This window comes from Salmo salar, chromosome ssa02 (assembly GCF_905237065.1).
Source record: "Salmo salar chromosome ssa02, Ssal_v3.1, whole genome shotgun sequence".
Taxonomy (NCBI): domain Eukaryota; kingdom Metazoa; phylum Chordata; class Actinopteri; order Salmoniformes; family Salmonidae; genus Salmo; species Salmo salar.
Window position 1 is genome coordinate 69,453,997 of NC_059443.1, and position 19,125 is coordinate 69,473,121.

The 19,125-nt window shown below is 42.4% G+C and overlaps 2 protein-coding genes across 2 annotated transcripts in view; both read right to left on the bottom strand.

Moving 5' to 3' along the window:
* LOC106591235 (sialoadhesin) overlaps positions 1-19,125 on the bottom strand; it is a 608,384-nt gene that overhangs the window by 12,320 nt on the left and 576,939 nt on the right. The gene's annotated exons all lie outside the window — the stretch shown is intronic.
* LOC106591240 (uncharacterized) overlaps positions 6,268-19,125 on the bottom strand; it is a 29,784-nt gene continuing 16,926 nt past the window's right edge. The window contains exons 9-14 of the mRNA XM_045708892.1: positions 16,223-16,313; positions 15,394-15,427; positions 10,454-10,531; positions 9,588-9,690; positions 8,070-8,203; positions 6,268-7,910 (exon numbers count right to left, since the gene is read on the bottom strand). Of these exons, the coding sequence (XP_045564848.1) occupies positions 7,775-7,910; positions 8,070-8,203; positions 9,588-9,690; positions 10,454-10,531; positions 15,394-15,427; positions 16,223-16,313 (576 nt within the window). The 3' untranslated portion in view covers positions 6,268-7,774. The remainder of the gene's footprint in view (positions 7,911-8,069; positions 8,204-9,587; positions 9,691-10,453; positions 10,532-15,393; positions 15,428-16,222; positions 16,314-19,125) is intronic.

The following is a 19,125-nucleotide window of genomic DNA, read 5'->3' on the forward strand; positions in this document are numbered from 1 at the left end:
ACTACTTCTAAACACAACCCACCATCACTGTCTCATGTTAATACTACTCCTAAACACAACCCACCATCACTGTCTCATGTTAATACTACTCCTAAACACAACCCACCATCACTGTGTCTCATTTTAATACTACTCCTATACACAACCCACCATCACTGTGTCTCATGTTAATACTACTCCTAAACACAACCCACCATCACTGTCTCATGTTAATACTACTCCTAAACACAACCCACCATCACTGTGTCTCATGTTAATACTACTCCTAAACACAACCCACCATCACTGTCTCATGTTAATACTACTCCTAAACACAACCCACCATCACTGTGTCTCATGTTAATACTACTCCTAAACACAACCCACCATCACTGTGTCTCATGTTAAGACTACTCCTAAACACAACCCACCATCACTGTGTCTCATGTTAATACTACTTCTAAACACAGCCCACCATCACTGTCTCATGTTAATACTACTCCTAAACACAACCCACCATCACTGTCTCATGTTAATACTACTCCTAAACACAACCCACCATCACTGTGTCTCATGTTAATACTACTCCTATACACAACCCACCATCACTGTGTCTCATGTTAATACTACTCCTAAACACAACCCACCATCACTGTGTCTCATGTTAATACTACTCCTAAACAAAACCGACCATCACTGTGTCTCATGTTAATACTACTCCTAAACACAACCCATCATCACTGTGTCTCATGTTAATACTACTCCTAAACACACCCCACCATCACTGTCTCTTGTTAATACTACTTCTAAACACAACCCACCATCACTGTGTCTCATGTTAATACTACTCCTAAACACAACCCACCATCACTGTGTCTCATGTTAACACTACTCCTAAACACAACCCACCATCACTGTGTCTCATGTTAATACTACTCCTAAACACAACCCACCATCACTGTGTCTCATGTTAATACTACTTCTAAACACAACCCACCATCACTGTCTCATGTTAATACTACTCCTAAACACAACCCACCATCACTGTCTCATGTTAATACTACTCCTAAAAACAACCCACCATCACTGTGTCTCATGTTAATACTACTCCTATACACAACCCACCATCACTGTGTCTCATGTTAATACTACTCCTAAACACAACCCACCATCACTGTCTCATGTTAATACTACTCCTAAACACAACCCACCATCACTGTGTCTCATGTTAATACTACTCCTAAACACAACCCACCATCACTGTCTCATGTTAATACTACTCCTAAACACAACCCACCATCACTGTGTCTCATGTTAATACCTACTCTAAACACAACCCACCATCACTGTGTCTCATGTTAAGACTACTCCTAAACACAACCCACCATCACTGTCTCATGTTAATACTACTCCTAAACACAACCCACCATCACTGTGTCTCATGTTAATACTACTTCTAAACACAACCCACCATCACTGTCTCATGTTAATACTACTCCTAAACACAACCCACCATCACTGTCTCATGTTAATACTACTCCTAAAACACAACCCACCATCACTGTGTCTCATGTTAATACTACTCCTATACACAACCCACCATCACTGTGTCTCATGTTAATACTACTCCTAAACACAACCCACCATCACTGTGTCTCATGTTAATACTACTCCTAAACAAAACCGACCATCACTGTGTCTCATGTTAATACTACTCCTACACAACCCATCATCACTGTGTCTCATGTTAATACTACTCCTAAACACACCCCACCATCACTGTGTCTCATGTTAATACTACTTCTAAACACAACCCACCATCACTGTGTCTCATGTTAATACTACTCCTAAACACAACCCACCATCACTGTGTCTCATGTTAACACTACTCCTAAACACAACCCACCATCACTGTGTCGTCTCATGTTAATACTACTCCTAAACACAACCCACCATCACTGTGTCTCATGTTAATACTACTCCTAAACACAACCCACCATCACTGTGTCTCATGTTAATACTACTCCTAAACACAATCCACCATCACTGTGTCTCATGTTAATACTACTTCTAAACACAACCCACCATCACTGTCTCATGTTAATACTACTCCTAAACACAACCCACCATCACTGTCTCATGTTAATACTACTCCTAAACACAACCCACCATCACTGTGTCTCATGTTAATACTACTCCTATACACAACCCACCATCACTGTGTCTCATGTTAATACTACTCCCTAAACACAACCCACCATCACTGTCTCATGTTAATAGCTACTCCTAAACATAACCCACCATCACTGTGTCTCATGTTAATACTACTCCTAAACACAACCCACCATCACTGTCTCATGTTAATACTACTCCTAAACACAACCCACCATCACTGTGTCTCATGTTAATACTACTCCTAAACACAACCCACCATCACTGTGTCTCATGTTAAGACTACTCCTAAACACAACCCACCATCACTGTGTCTCATGTTAATACTACTCCTAAACACAACCCACCATCACTGTGTCTCATGTTAATACTACTTCTAAACACAGCCCACCATCACTGTCTCATGTTAATACTACTCCTAAACACAACCCACCATCACTGTCTCATGTTAATACTACTCCTAAACACAACCCACCATCACTGTGTCTCATGTTAATACTACTCCTTTACACAACCCACCATCACTGTGTCTCATGTTAATACTACTCCTAAACACAACCCACCATCACTGTGTCTCATGTTAATACTACTCCTAAACAAAACCGACCATCACTGTGTCTCATGTTAATACTACTCCTAAACACAACCCATCATCACTGTGTCTCATGTTAATACTACTCCTAAACACACCCCACCATCACTGTGTCTCATGTTAATACTACTTCTAAACACAACCCACCATCACTGTGTCTCATGTTAATACTACTCCTAAACACAACCCACCATCACTGTGTCTCATGTTAATACTACTCCTAAACACAACCCACCATCACTGTGTCTCATGTTAACACTACTCCTAAACACAACCCACCATCACTGTGTCTCATGTTAATACTACTCCTAAACACAACCCACCATCACTGTGTCTCATGTTAATACTACTTCTAAACACAACCCACCATCACTGTGTCTCATGTTAATACTACTCCTAAACACAACCCACCATCACTGTGTCTCATGTTAATACTACTCCTAAACACAACCCACCATCACTGTGTCTCATGTTAACACTACTCCTAAACACAACCCACCATCACTGTGTCTCATGTTAATACTACTCCTAAACACAACCCACCATCACTGTGTCTCATGTTAATACTACTTCTAAACACAACCCACCATCACTGTGTCTCATGTTAATACTACTCCTAAACACAACCCACCATCACTGTGTCTCATGTTAATACTACTCCTAAACACAACCCACCATCACTGTGTCTCATGTTAACACTACTCCTAAACACAACCCACCATCACTGTGTCTCATGTTAATACTACTCCTAAACACAACCCACCATCACTGTGTCTCATGTTAATACTACTTCTAAACACAACCCACCATCACTGTGTCTCATGTTAATACTACTCCTAAAGCTCTTACGAAGCATCCACTCAATCTCTCTTAATCTTACTGTCACTCTTGCTTTAGGCCATTTTCAAAATGTCTCCACAATCTATTACTCTCAGAGCCCTTAAAATAGCAAGCACAAGTCTTTATATGAAAGCACATATACAATGTACATCCCATCTTTTGTAGCATACAATATAGCTCAGTATTTGTCAGGGACCCAATCATTTTGGTTGTGACTGTACATACCACTATCAGATTAATATGTACAAATACATTTACACACACACACCACACACACACACACACACACACACACACACACACACACAGTTATACTTGACCCTGTTATACTTTGACAGTGAACATGACCCTATTGAATTGAGATCTGGGTATTATTGGCATACTCTACTGATCATGTTTTAAACATGTAAATGAATAAACTGAACTAAACTAAACACATGAAACCACAGTCCAGAGTCTGTATTCACAAAGTGTATCAGAGTAGCAGTGCTGATCTGGGATCAGTTTAGCCTTTTAGATCATATTTATATGTACCGTCTGAGACACTTTATGAATACAGGCCCTGATGTAACAACCAAAACACAGTTCAATATAAACCAATAAGTACAAAGATACAGTAAGTCATGTGATGTATGGCTAAATACATCATAACTAAAACTATATTCCAAGATATTGTCAAGTGTACTTACTGTCACTGCGTGGAAACAAGAAGTAGTCTACTGTAAGTGTTAGTAGAAGCAGGTGTAGCCTAAGTGTGAGTTCTGTGGTTGATACATTTTAAAGTAGCCTAGTCAGGGCATTAACATGCATGAACAGCATGTCACATAAGGGATGTTACTGTATCTAAATAGAAAATGGTCTAAAGTCAGCATACAGTAGTTGCATTTCTTTATTTGAGGAGTGGGCCTACATGTTTTACAAGAGACAAAATGTGACCCATTCCCATCACTCCACATCAGCTGGTACTGAAGGTTCCAGAACAGATGAAAGGGGAGTATCTTTGGTTCCAGTGTTCTAGACCAGAGCTCTCCCTACTGACATCTCAACATTACTGCAGCTTCCAGGCTTCATATGTCCCTGCTAGTCCGATAAAAATATACAAAATAGAAGGTCAAATAACATTTGGAAATGTTAAAAATATATATAGAATAAACCAGGCAGGCACTTACAAATACTGTGTTATTGGGACTTATGTTGAACTGGCGTTTGAATTGAGTGAATTAGTGAGCTCAACTAGCTTGTTAGCAACATGAAGCTGCTGTTATTCAGTGATAAACTGCATTTCTGTGCATCACACAGCTACTCTGAATGGACTGGATTGTGAACAATACGATAAGCTGCCGCTGAATTACAGCAAGACCCTATAGTTAGCTAACAACACATTCATAAATGGTTAAAAAAAAAAAAGACAGTGAAAAAATGTATCATAAGGACTAATGTTTTGAAGTGACTGTCCTATATCTAGGGGATATAACAAAATGTGTTTTTTTGGACACATACACCATACAAATGTATGTGAACATCCCTTCAAATTAGTGGATTAGGTTATTTCAGCCACACCTGTTGCTGACAGATGTATAAAATCGAGCACACAGCCATGCAATCTCCATAAACATTGGCAGTAGAATGGCCTTACTGAAGAGCTCAGTGACTTTCAAAATGGCACCTTACAACAAGTCAGTTTGTCAAATTTCTGCCCTGCTAGAGCTGCCCTGGTCAACTGTAAGTGCTGTTATTATGAAGTGGTAATGTCTAGGAACAACAACGGCTCAGCCGTGAAGTGGTAGGCCACACAAGCTCACAGAACGGTGTCCGCTGAGTGCTGAAGCGCGTAGCGTGTAGAAATCGTCTGTCCTCGGCTGCAACACTCACTACCGACTTCCAAACTGCGGCTAGAAGCAACTTCAGCACAAGAACTGTTCGTCGGGATCTTCATGGGTTTCCATTTCTTAAGATCAATGTGCGCAATGCCAAGCATCGGCTGGAGTATTGTAAAGCTCGCCGCCATTGGACTCTGGCGCAGTGGAAACGCATTCTCTGGAGTGATGAATCATGCTTCACCATCTGGCAGTCAGACGGACGAATCTGGGTTTGGTGGATGCCAGGAGAACGCTACCTGCCGCAATGCACACTGCCAACTGTAAAGTTTGGTGGAGGAGGAATAATGGTCTGGGGCTGTTTTTCGTGGTTTAGTCTAGATCCCTTAGTTCCAGTGAAAGGAGACCTTAACGCTATAGCATACAATGATATTCTATATGATTCTGTGCTTCCAACTTTGTGGAAACAGTTTGGGGAAGACACTTTCCTGTTTCAGCATGACAATTCCCCCGTGTACAAAGCAAGGTCCATACAGAAATGGTTTGTCGAGATCGGTGTGGAAGATCGAGGGCATTAGCCCAGACCTCAACCCCATCGAAAACCTGTGGGATGAATTGGAACGCCGACTTCGAACAGAAACAGGGGCAGAGAGAAACAGTCAATGCCTAAATCATTTTCCTAGATATGGTCTATGTCTTTTCCAGAGTAGAGGGATTCACATCTTTCATCAATGTCGTTTTTTTTCTTTAATTGTCACTCGACAAGAGAATTCAGACAATCCAATCAGAGAGGAAAACGTAAATATACGCCATGTGGCACTGGATAAAGATGCAGATAAAAATGACATTTAATCATGAAACTTCATCTGATTTGATAAAACTGTATTTTATTATGAATTAATACAACTGATTGACATAATAAAACAGTCATTTGTACACCCAGCTCCCCCACATGCTGAGAGGATACAGACAGATTGTCATTTTACATTGATGCTCTCAAACAGTCATTCTGTACTCCTCATATTGTCACTTTAGTCAACTTCAATTGTATTAGTCCACTGAACATACATGTATTAGTCCACTGAACAGACACTTAGTGTACAAAATATTAGGAACACCTGCTCTTTCCATGACATAGACTGACCAGGTGAATCCAGGTGAAAGCTATGATCCCTTATTGATGTCACTTGTTAAATCCACTTCAATCAGTGTAGATGAAGGGGAGGAGACAGGTTAAAGAAGGATTTTTAAGCCATGGGTTGTGTATGTATGCCTATTCAGAGGGTGAATGGGTAAGACAAAATATTTAAGTGCCTTTGAATGGGGTACAGTATTAGGTGCCAGATGCACTGCTTTGAGTGTGTCAAGAACTACAACGCTGCTGGGTTTTTCATGCTCAACAGTTTCCCACTTGTATCAAGAATGGTCCACCACCAAAAGGACATCCAGCAAACTTGACACAACTGTGGGAAGCATTGGAGTCAACATGGGCCAACATCCCCGTGGAACGCTTTCGACACCTTGTAGAGTCCACGCCCCGACGAATTGAGGCTGTTCTGAGGGCAAAAGGGGGTGGCGCAACTCAATATTAGGAAGGTGTTATGGGTCTTGTTCCAATATCCACAGTAGCACACTACTTGTTTCATTTAAGGTGGTCTAGTGTGGATGTTAGAACACCCCATGGACACTGGTGACATTCCAGGCTGACTCATGGTTGAGTGCCACGTCACTGACTGTGCAGTAGGGCATCAGATTGCTATATCATGATTGGGTTATCTGACATCTTAAACAAACACCTATCCAGGTGTTGTAAGAGAAGGCAGGTGACTGCAATTTAGTCTGCCTGGAACATTCCCCATATTCAATTAAAAGGCATTGTTTATTTATCCCCTGTAGGGGCAATTACTAGGCACCCTATGGCATCAGGCTGGCAGTGAGTCTCACAGTGACATCACAAGGGGCCACAGATTCAGGTCACATGTCCAGTCACATGACCATCCATACATACACAGTAAAACACATGGTAACAACAGATGTCAGCCCCCTTAGTGTCTACAACATGGTGATCATAGAGGAGGTTCACTGGGCAAAGATCCCTTCAAGGTTCTAATGATGATGTCATTTCCATGTTTCACAGCTCAGGCCGAGGGAGAGGGGGAAGGAAATCAGAGGTGCACTCCTCTTCACTTTGACTGACACTTCACACAGTCATTATATATGTGTAGTGTTCTGTCTGGGATATGTGGTCTGTGCCAGAGGACTACAAATGAGGTGACACCACCCCCCAAGCCTCCTGTTCCCTTTCAAAGCAGGGACACAGTCCTGCATCCTCATCATTCTCCTCCCTCTCTACTATCCAGTCGCTGCGTGGTGGTCAGGGTTGCCATGGTTTCCTGTCTTTTCCTCTCTGGTCAAGCTTGTGTTTGAAGCGACACTTCTCCCCATAGAAACAGCCGGTGGTCCTCCAGAAGAAACACTCGTCCCCATTGATGGGAGCCATCCTCCTGGTCCTGGGAGAGAGAGAGAGATAAACAGTATGAAAACACAAGCACCTGCACCTGTGCTCCTGCTTCCATCACTTTGAACATTTCAAAAGTTGATATGAGTTGATTTGTAACACTTTAGAAAAACTCATAATGATGTTTTGAATGACAGACGGATGTCCTTACCCTGTGGAGTCGTACTGGGAGGCTGAGGAGGTGATGAGGCCTATAGGGTTGGTCCTCTGAGGAGAGGGAGGGGTTCTCTGCATCCAGCGGTCTGGGTACCTGATTACCAGCCTGGTGCTCTCCAACTCCACACCCTGGACAGGAGGACAAACAGCAGGCACATTCAAAATACATGCAATATGACCAATAACATAGTCCCAAAAGTACAATGGAACCAATAACAACGTATTGGGTTTTATTACCGGCACAAAGATAGTTTTTTCCTTTGCAGCCAGAAAGGAGTTGAATCGTTGTACTTTTCTCTATGTGTTGGACAATGGTGATACTATTTATGTGCAAGACTCATGCTCTACACTGAAGGCTCTTGACTCTGTGTGTCATGCAGAGACGTCTAACTCACCATTGTGATCTCCACTGTGCTGTCAGGTGGACATCAGTAGCAACACGCAGGCTCAAACACTGGTACATTCTTATTCATTTAAGAAAACCTGCTCTTCTAGCTCAAAATGAGAACACATAATACAAGCTCAGATCTCAAATCTTGTTTTATGCTCATAGTCCCTTTCATTATTCAGCCCCCTGATCTTGAATTCCCTACAAGCCGACCTAAAACACCAGGACCTGGTGTCTGGAGGAGTTCAAAGGACAAATAGATGAACAGGTCGTTGAGACATGTAGCTGTTTCTAGTTGTCACCACATGACACTAGTTTGCATTGCCTTATGTAAGGAAGCCTGTTGTTTTACACTATACACACCTCCTGTTTGTTTGCTGGTGTATTTGAGCTGTTGCCAGTGTCTTCTGTCTGTGTTGTCCTTTTAGTCAAACTTATTTTTAATCATGTTTTTGTACAGATGTTTTCGTTTTTTCGGTAGGTCTGACAAACATCGCTCTCGCTCTGCCACCTTTCACCGCAGATGCGCAAGTGCGACATCGGAGCATGCAGTGGACTGATATCTCTATCTTGAACGGACAGATTTTTAGGCGATTCGGATTATTATGTTAATTAGATTGAAACTGTTATTTGGGGGGTTATCCACACTCACAGGAGGCCTTTAGCCTCGCCGTCATTGTAAATAATATTTTGTTATTAATAATTGACTTGCCTGGTTAAATAAAGGTTAAATAAACATTGTCCCAAAAGTACAATGGAACCAAAAGTAGTCCCAATCGGACAACAGAACCAAAAGCATAGTCCCAAAAGTACAATAGCATAGTCCAAAAGAACAGTCCCAAAAGTACAATGGAACCAAAAGCATAGTCCCAAAAGTACAATGGAACCAAAAGCATAGTCCCAAAAGTACAATGGAACCAATAGCATAGTTCCAATCGTACAATAGAACCAAAAGCATAGTCCCAAAAGTACAATGGAACCAATAGCATAGTTGCAATCGTTCAATAGAACCAAAAGCATAGTCCCAAAAGTACACACTCCTAAAGTTCAAGCTGAGGAATTGAAAATTACATCTCACATAGTTGAAGGCATTTAGACAGCATTATGTTTCATCCCACCACTCACCTGGAGCCTCTCCAAGGCGCGAGCAGCCATGTTGGCATTCTTGAAGTTGACAAAGGCACAGAATCTCTCATGTAGAACTCTGATACTCTCTATTTCCCCACACCTACAGTAAAGAACATAGAATTAGAACGTAAAAGAATAATGATCACCATTCCAACTCAACAAACAGATAAATGTCATAGTATTAGAATGGTGGACCAGCGGCCATTTTGAGTGAAACATTTAAAGTGTTAATGTTATGTTTCTTGATGATTATCACCACACACCATGTAAGAAACAAAGAAACTCACAGCAAGAGAAGCCTAAGCAGTGGATATGGAGATAGATAGATAGATAGATAGATAGATAGATAGATAGATAGATAGATAGATAGATAGATAGATAGATAGATAGATAGATAGATAGATAGATAGATAGATAGATAGATAGATAGATAGATAGATAGATAGATAGATAGATAGATAGATAGATAGATAGATAGATAGATAGATAGATAGATAGATAGATAGATAGATAGATAGATAGATAGATAGATAGATAGATAGATAGATAGATAGATAGATAGATAGATAGATAGATAGATAGATAGATAGATAGATAGATAGATAGATAGATAGATAGATAGATAGATAGATAGATAGATAGATAGATAGATAGATAGATAGATAGATAGATAGATAGATAGATAGATAGATAGATAGATAGATAGATAGATAGATAGATAGATAGATAGATAGATAGATAGATAGATAGATAGATAGATAGATAGATAGATAGATAGATAGATAGATAGATAGATAGATAGATAGATAGATAGGTGCAGCTACTGAACAAAAACAGATGGAAATGGGGCATGATGGTCGTACGTTTTGAAAAGGTCCCATATGTGTTTCTCAGTAAGGTCCACGGTGACGTTCCCCACCCAGAGAGAGGGACAGGGGGACCTGAGGACAAGAGGAGAGAAGGGGACCATGGTGAAAAACACATTCATTACAGCAACATTATAACACCACAACATTATGTATGCAACCTAAATGGCACCCTATTCCCTACATACAGTTGAAGTGGGAAGTTTATATACACTTAGGTCGGAGTCATTAAAACTAGTTTTCAACCAATCCACAAATTTCTTGTTAACAAACTATAGTTTTGGCAAGTCGGTTAGGACATCTACTTTGTGCATGACACAAGTAATTTTTCCAACAATTGTTTACAGACAGATTATTTCACTGTATCACAATTCCAGTGGGTCAGAAGTTTACTTACACTAATTTGACTGTGCCTTTAAACAGCTTGGAAAAATCCAGAAAATAATGTCATGGCTTTAGAAGCTTCTGATAGGCTAATTGACATAATTTGAGTCAATTGGAGGTAGCTGTGGATGTATTTCAAGGCCTATCCTTCAAACTCAGTGCCTCTTTGCTTGACATCATGGGAAAATCAAAAGAAATCAGCCAAGACCTCAGAAAAAAGATTGTAGACCTCCACAAGTCTGGTTCTTCCTTCGGAGCAATTTCCAAACGCCTGAAGGTACCACGTTCATCTGTACAAACAATAGTACGCAAGTATAAACACCATGGGACCACGCAGCCGTCATACCGCTCAGGAAGGAGATGCATTCTGTCTCCAAGAGATGAACGTACTTTGGTGCGAAAAGTGAAAATCAATCCCAGAACAAGGACCTTGTGAAGATGCTGGAGGAAACAGGTACAAAAGTATCTATATCCACAGTAAAACCAGTCCTATATCAACATAACCTGAAAGGCCACTCAGCAAGGAAGGAGCCACTGCTCCAAAACCGCCATAAAAAAGCCAGACTACGGTTTGCAACTGCACATGGGGACAAAGTTCATACTTTTGGGAGAAATGTCCTCTGGTCTGATGAAAGAAAAATAGAACTGTTTGGCCATAATGACCATCGTTATGTTTGGAGGAAAAAGGGGGAGGCTTGCAAGCCAAAGAACACCATCCCAACCGTAACGCACGGGGGTGGCAGCATCATGTTGTGGGGGTGCTTTGCTGCAGGAGGGACTGGTGTCCTTCACAAAATAGATGGCATCATGAGGATGAAAATGTATGTGTATATCTTGAAGCAACATCTCAAGACATCAGTCAGGAAGTTAAAGCTTGGTTGCAAATGGGTCTTCCAAATGGACAATGACCCCAAGCATACTTCCAAAGTTGTGGCAAAATGGCTTAAGTACAACGAAGTCAAGGTATTGGAGTGGCCATCACAAAGCCCTGACCTCAAACCTATAGAACATTTGTAGGCAGAACTGAAAAGGTGTGTGAGCAAGGAGGCCTAAAAACCTTACTCCATTACACAAGCTCTGTCAGGAGGAATGGGCCAAAATTCACCCAACTTATTGTGGGAAGCTTGTGGAAGGCTACCCGAACCGTTTGAAACAAGTTAAACAATTTAAAGGCAATGCTACCAAATACTAATTGAGTGTATGTAAACTTCTGACCCACTGGGAATGTGATGAAAGAAATAAAAGCTGAAATAAATCACTCTACTATTATTCTGACATTTCACATTCTTAAAATAAAGTGGTGATCCTAATTGACCTAAGTCAGGGAATTTTTACTAGGATTAAATGTCAGGAATTGTGAAAAACTGAGTTTAAATGTATTTGGCTAAGGTTTACATAAACTTCCGACTTCAACTGTTGTTCATTACTTTTGACCAAGGCCTATAGGGCTCTGGTCGAAAGAAGTGCACAATCTAGGGAATAGGGCAGGGTTTCCACTAGCCAGTAATAGCCGGCTTTTGGCCTATTAAAAAAAAAAATGTAAAAGCCGATAAATAAAATTTCTATTGGGCAGTTGTCCGGGAGAAGAAGAAAAAAATCCCATTGCAAAATAGTCTAAAAAGCATTATTCATTGATGGAAATACCAGTTGATCTAAATACATTTGACTGGTCATGCTTATCAGTCTATAGGTTAATTTGTGTCATTTAGTGGAATTGAATTGCATTTATTTAACAACGCGCACAGCACACAGATACAGAGCCTTTGAGAAAAAAATCTGTCAGACAGCGCGAGTGCTGCATCTACAGCATCTCAAACAGCAAATGCATAGGCAATGAAAGGCAGGCTTCATCACCGAGTCACACACCACTTTGCAATGAGATGGAGGCAGTACACGTTTTGAAAACATATACTTAATTGATTGAAACTTGAACGTTTTAATCAGGGGTTGGAACCAAAATAATTTTCCAATCTATTAGTTCTGAACAGAACCATTATTTTATTCGTGCCGTTCCACTGTTCCAACCAGCAAAACAATGTTCTGAACCGGTACAAACAAAAGTAATTGTTTATATTGTTCCTTTCTGTTCCTTATTGATTTTTATTTTAATCAAGCGTGTAATGTCAGTAGCTACAGTAGACTATGCTTCGGAGGGAGGGGCAGTTAGCCTACACACACACACACACACACACTGGCAAAGATTTTCAGCTGGCAGGCAGGCAGACACTGGATTAAGTTTCTGAGTGACAGAGTGAGGGCTTTGCATAGGCACTTTGTTGTTTTTTGGTGGGACTGGAAAAAAAATGCCCGGAAAGAAAGGACATTATTAACCAGTTCCCATGCTTTTAAAATAACAGTTCTGTTCCGGTACAGTATAGATCACTTTCGTTCTCGGTTCTGGTTCTGTTCTTCGTTTTTGGTTCTGTTCCCCAAACCGGTTCCAACCCCTGGTTTTACTACACATTATTAGGCATGTCTTACTTTGCGTCAAAGTAGCCTAGCCAAAATCAGACTATATCCGTGGAGGCTATTATTTTATATCAACTTTCTTTCTTGTCCAGTAAACAAAGGCACAATCCTAGTCATACCAGCAACCCATGCTAGTTGTTGCATATCAGATGTCCCCTCTTTCAAAATTTCTACCAGATATTTTCATCTCTGTCACATGAAACCACTCGCATGTGCGGTGCCCTTTTGACAATGGTGTTCTCCCACTAATTGCATTATGGAACAAACATTCACACATAGCCTACTGCCTTGTGCACATTGTTGCATTTATAATGTGAAGAAATAATAGTTTAACATTTTAATCTAAACCAGTGGTCAACAACCTTTTCTGAGTCAAGATCACCTTGAGTCAAAATGCAAGCCGAGATTTACCGCTCAGATTTTTTTTAAACATGGCTTAAACATAAGCCTTTGCAACATTAACTAATTAAAAACAGTTCTGTAGCAATGAGGTTTGTACAGTAGGCTACAGCCCCTATATATCATCACTGCATATTGACTGCGCTTGAATTGGCCTGCCAATGTTGTTCTTCTCAGACCATTTCAAAATTGTAGGTATATGATCACACTGGTAATAGATCATTTGTTCTATTACTTGTGAGGCACAGCTGAGCGAGCATAATAATTTGCTTATTTTTTGTACTGTACTGATGGCCTGCATCTGATGGTCAGTCTGAGGGGAGGGGAGGGAAGGAGCAGCGGTGAGGCTGCCTCACACCCGACTCACCGTCCTCCTCTCTCCCTCCTTCAGCTGAGAAAAGGGGATGCAGTCTTCCAGCTGATGGTGAGGTATAAGTCGCACTGCATTACTTCTGCCTCATGAACCAATTAATGTTGTTACTCCTATGACCAGAGAAATAACAACAACGCAAGCTTATCGAAACACTCGCATTTTATGGCTTATAAAACTGATGAAGTAAGTGTTGACAGTGCTGAATAACAACTTAAACATGTAATTAATCTGATTGGCCAGCGGTAGGCCTACAGGTGCACTTGATTTGCTGTCTGGGCCTGCCGAGTAGGTCGGAGTTCTACCTTTAGACACATGAAATGGTTTAAAATGGAAACACCTTGCCTTCCCAGCGCTAGGGCTGTTGAATCAAGCGCACCTACCATCAACAGAGTGAAAAAAATTTTGGGGTATAGGAACGCAAGGCTTTATCGTTGGGTTTTTCACAGAAATGCTTGGTGATCGACTAGGAATGGCTTGGAAATCGAGCAGTCGATCGCCCGGTTGGCGACCACTGATCTAAACCTTCTGCTCTGCATCAGATTCATTAAAAAGTCATGTTTTTTAATGTAGCCTGGTCCTACTGGTTGAATGAATTTGGGATCTATCTTCCCACAGCTGTCCCAGAGTCTGTTTGGTATAGGCTATTTCTTTCTCGACAAATTGACCAATAGAATAGGTGAACGTTTTTACTATGGGGGATAGTAGACTGACAGGCTAGTTATTTTGCTTTTTGTGACTCGTCTTGTGGGCTGAGGAAAAGTAAATGTGGACAGTTATTCTAACATCTTCAAAGTGTGCATCATAATTCAGTAATAAGTATGACACATTGTTGCATCTTCGACTTGCATGTTCTGTTAATATGAATTACCATAATCTGAATGTGATTTCGGTCATTCTGAGCACTGTGGGTGGACGCCCTAATCAGCTTACGCACCCAATGCAGATGGGTTCCGGTACATTTAAAAAATGTCCGGTAAATTCAAACGCTTCCTGGCAAATGTCCAGCGCCACATTTTCATAACGGAAACGCTGGAATAGGGGGCCCTTTGGGACAGTCTATAGCTTCAATAACTGTAGGGATGTAAATTAAATAATGTATTATATGGCCATTTAGATGACGAATAACAAAAAAACAGAGTGGTGATGGTCTCAGTTAACAAAGCTGGTCTCAAATGACGAGATAGCCTTGTCTGGGACTTGAATATTCATGTTAGCTCCCGAAGCTAATATCTAGACTTTAACTCAGTGGGATAACATAGTATAGTGTCACACTAACAACCCAGGTATGATACCCAGAGTTTAACATACTCACCCAGTAGAGTCCTCAGGGGAGGAGAGGTCCACCACTGCAGAAGGAAGAGGAAAAGGTTCACTTTACTATGAAACATTGTAGCGAAACCTCACAACAAATCAGTTAGATGTATAGTAAGTATTTCTATATTGTTGTAGTATATTTGGTAAATCAGAAATCAAACTCATTTAAATGCAATGGCTATGCCCACTGTGGTGGGGTCTGGTAGTGCAACCTGTCTATCCTATGCCCCCTGTGGTGGGGTCTGATAGTGCAGCCTGTCTATACTATGCCCCCTGTGGTGGGGTCTGGTAGTGCAGCATGTCTATAATATGCCCCCCTGTGGTGGGGTCTGGTAGTGCAGCCTGTCTATACTATGCCCCCTGTGGTGAGGTCTGGTAGTGCAGCCTGTCTATACTATGCCCCCTGTGGTGGGGTCTGGTAGTGCAGCATGTCTATACTATGCCCCCTATGGTGGGGTCTGGTAGTGCAGCCTGTCTATACTATGCCCCCTGTGGTGGGGTCAGGTAGTGCAGCCTGTCTATACTATGTCCCCTGTGGTGGGGTCTGGTAGTACAGCCTGTCTATACTATGTCCCCTGTGGTGGGGTCTGGTAGTGCAGCCTGTCTATACTATGCCCCCCTGTGGTGGGTCTGGTAGTGCAGCCTGTCTATACTATGCCCCCCTGTGGTGGGTCTGGTAGTGCAGCCTGTCTATACTATACCCCCTGTGGTGGGGTCTGGTAGTGCAGCCTGTCTATACTATGCCCCCTGTGGTTGGGTCTGGTAGTGCAGCCTGTCTATACTATGCCCCCTGTAGTGGGATCTGGTAGAGCAGCCTGCCCCTATACCTCTGACAGCCTCAGGGGAGCCGAGAGCAGCCTGCACTGTGGTAAACTTCTCCAACAGCAACACACTCTGCCCCTCCTCAAAACCCAGATCCTACAGGAGAGAGAGAGAGAGAGAGAGAGAGAGAGAGAGAGAGAGAGAGAAGGGGTGAATTGATAAACTGATATCAGAGCAGATCTCAGAAACAAAACAGAAAAGACAAAAAAGCTCATAACAATTTCACCAATCAACACCAAAGTTATCCAATAACAAAAGACTAGAGCCTGACCCGATTGAAGGCGATCGAATAAACCCCCAATTCCTTCCATTCTGTTAGCAAATGTGAAATCTCTTGAAAATAAAATCGATGACCTACACGGAAGTTTAAACTACCAACGGGACATTCAAAACTGTAATATCTTATGCTTCACAGAGTAGTTGGCTGAACGACGACATTATCAAAATACAGGTGGCTGGTTATACGCTGTATCAGCAGGATAGAACAGCGGTCGTCTGCTAAGACATGGGGCGGCGGACTATGTATTTTTGTAAATAACACCTGGTGCACCATATGTAAGGAAGTCTCAAGGTTTTGCTCACCTGAAGTAGAATATCTCATGATAAGCTGTAGACCACACTATCTAGCTAGAGAGTTTTCATCTGTATTTTTCGTAGCTGTCTACATACCACCACAGACTGACGTTGGCATTATAACCGCACTGAATGAGCTGTATTCCGCCATAATCAAACAGGAAAACGCTCACCCAGAGGCGGCGCTCCTAGTGGCTGGGGACTTTAATGCAGGGAAACCAAATCAGTCTTACCAAATTTCTTGCAGTATGTTAAATGTGCAACCAGAGGGGGAAAAAAAAACTCTGGACCACCTTTACTCCACACACAAAGATGCATACAAAGCTCTCCCTCGCCCTTCATTTGGCAAATCTGACCATAATTCTATCCTCCTGATTCCTACATAGTGCATACAAGCAAAGATTAAAGCAGGAAGCACCAGTGACTCGATCAGTAAAAAAGTGGTCAGATGAAGCAGATGCTAAGCTACAGGACTGTTTTTCTAGCACAACTGGAATATGTTCCGGGATTCCTCCAATGACATTGAGGAGTACACTACATCAGTCATTGGCTTCATCAATAAGTGCATCGATGACATCGTCCCCACAGTGACCAGTACATACCCCAACCAGAAGCCATAGATTACAGGCAACATCCGCACTGAGCTAAAGGCTAAAGCTGCCGCTTTCAAGGAACGGGATTCTAACCCGGAAGTTTATAATAAATCCTGCTACGCCCTCCGGCGAACCATCAAACAGGCAAAGCGTCAATACAGGACTGAGATCGAATCGTACTACACCGGCTCTGACGCTCGTTGGATGTGGCAGGGCTTGCAAACCATTAGAGACTACAAAAGGAAGCACAGCCGAGAGCTGCCTAGTGACACGAGCATACCAGAAGAGCTAAACTACTTCTATGCTCCCTTCGAGGCAAATAACACTGAAATATGCATGAGAGCACAAGCTGTTCTGGACGACTGTGTGATCACGCTCTCTGCAGCCGATGTGAGTAAGACCTTTAAACAGGTCAACATTCACAAGGCCGCAGGGCCAGACGGATTACCAGGACGTGTACTCCGAGCATGCGCTGACCAACTGGCAAGTGTCTTCACTGACATTTTCAACCTCTCCCTGTCCGAGTCTGTAATACCAACATGTTTTAAGCAGACCACCATAGTCCCTGTGCCCAAGAACACTAAGGCAACCTGCCTAAATGACTACCGGCCCGTAGCACTCACGTCTGTAGCCATGAAGTGCTTTGAAAGGCTGGTCATGACTCACATCAACACCATTATCCCAGAAACCCTAGACCCACTCCAATTTGCATACCACACCAACAGATCCACAGATGATGCAATCTCTACTGCACTCCACACTGCCCTCTCCCACCTGGACAAAAGGAACACCTATGTGAAAATGCTATTCATTGACTACAGCTCAGCATTCAACATCATAGCTCCCTCAAAGCTCATCAATAAGCAAGGACCCTGGGACTAAACACCTCCCTCTGCAACTGGATCCTGGACTTCCTCACGGGCCGACCCTTGGTGGTAAGGGTAGGTAACAGCACATCCGCCACACTGATCCTCAACACGGGGGCCCCTCAGGGGTGTGTGCTCAGTCCCCTGCTGTATTCCCTGTTCACTCATGACTGCACGGCCAGGCATGACTCCAACGCCATCATTAAGTTTGCCGATGACACAACAGCGGTAGCACGTGATCAAGACAAAGAAGATGATTGAGGACTACAGGAAAAAGCGGACCGAGCATGCCCCCATTCTCACCGACGGGGCTGTAGTGGAGCAGGTTGAGCGCTTCAAGTTCTTTGGTGTCCACTTCACCAACAAACTAACATGGTCCAAGCACACCAAGACAGTCGTGAAGAGGGCACGACAAAACCTATTTCCCCTCATGAGACTGAAAAGATTTGGCATGGGTCCTCAGATCCTCAAAAGGTTCTACAGCTGCACCATCGAGAGCATCCTGACTGGTTGCATCACTGCCTGGTATGGCAACAGCTCAGCCTCCGACCGCAAGGCACTACAGAGGGTAGTGCGTACGGCCCAGTACATCACTGGGGCCAAGCTTCCTGCCATCCAGGACCTCTATACCAGACGGTGTCAGAGGAAAGCCCTAAAAATTGTCAGACTCCAGCCACCTTAGTCATAGACTGTTCTCTCTGCTACCGCAGGGCAAGCAGTACCGTAGCACCAAGTCTAGGTCCAAGAGGCTTCTAAACAGCTTCTACCCACAAGCCATAAGACTCCTGAACATCTAATCGTTGCCCCCCTTTTACACCGCTGCTACTCTGTTGTTATCATCTATGCATAGTCACTTAAATAACTCTACCTACATGT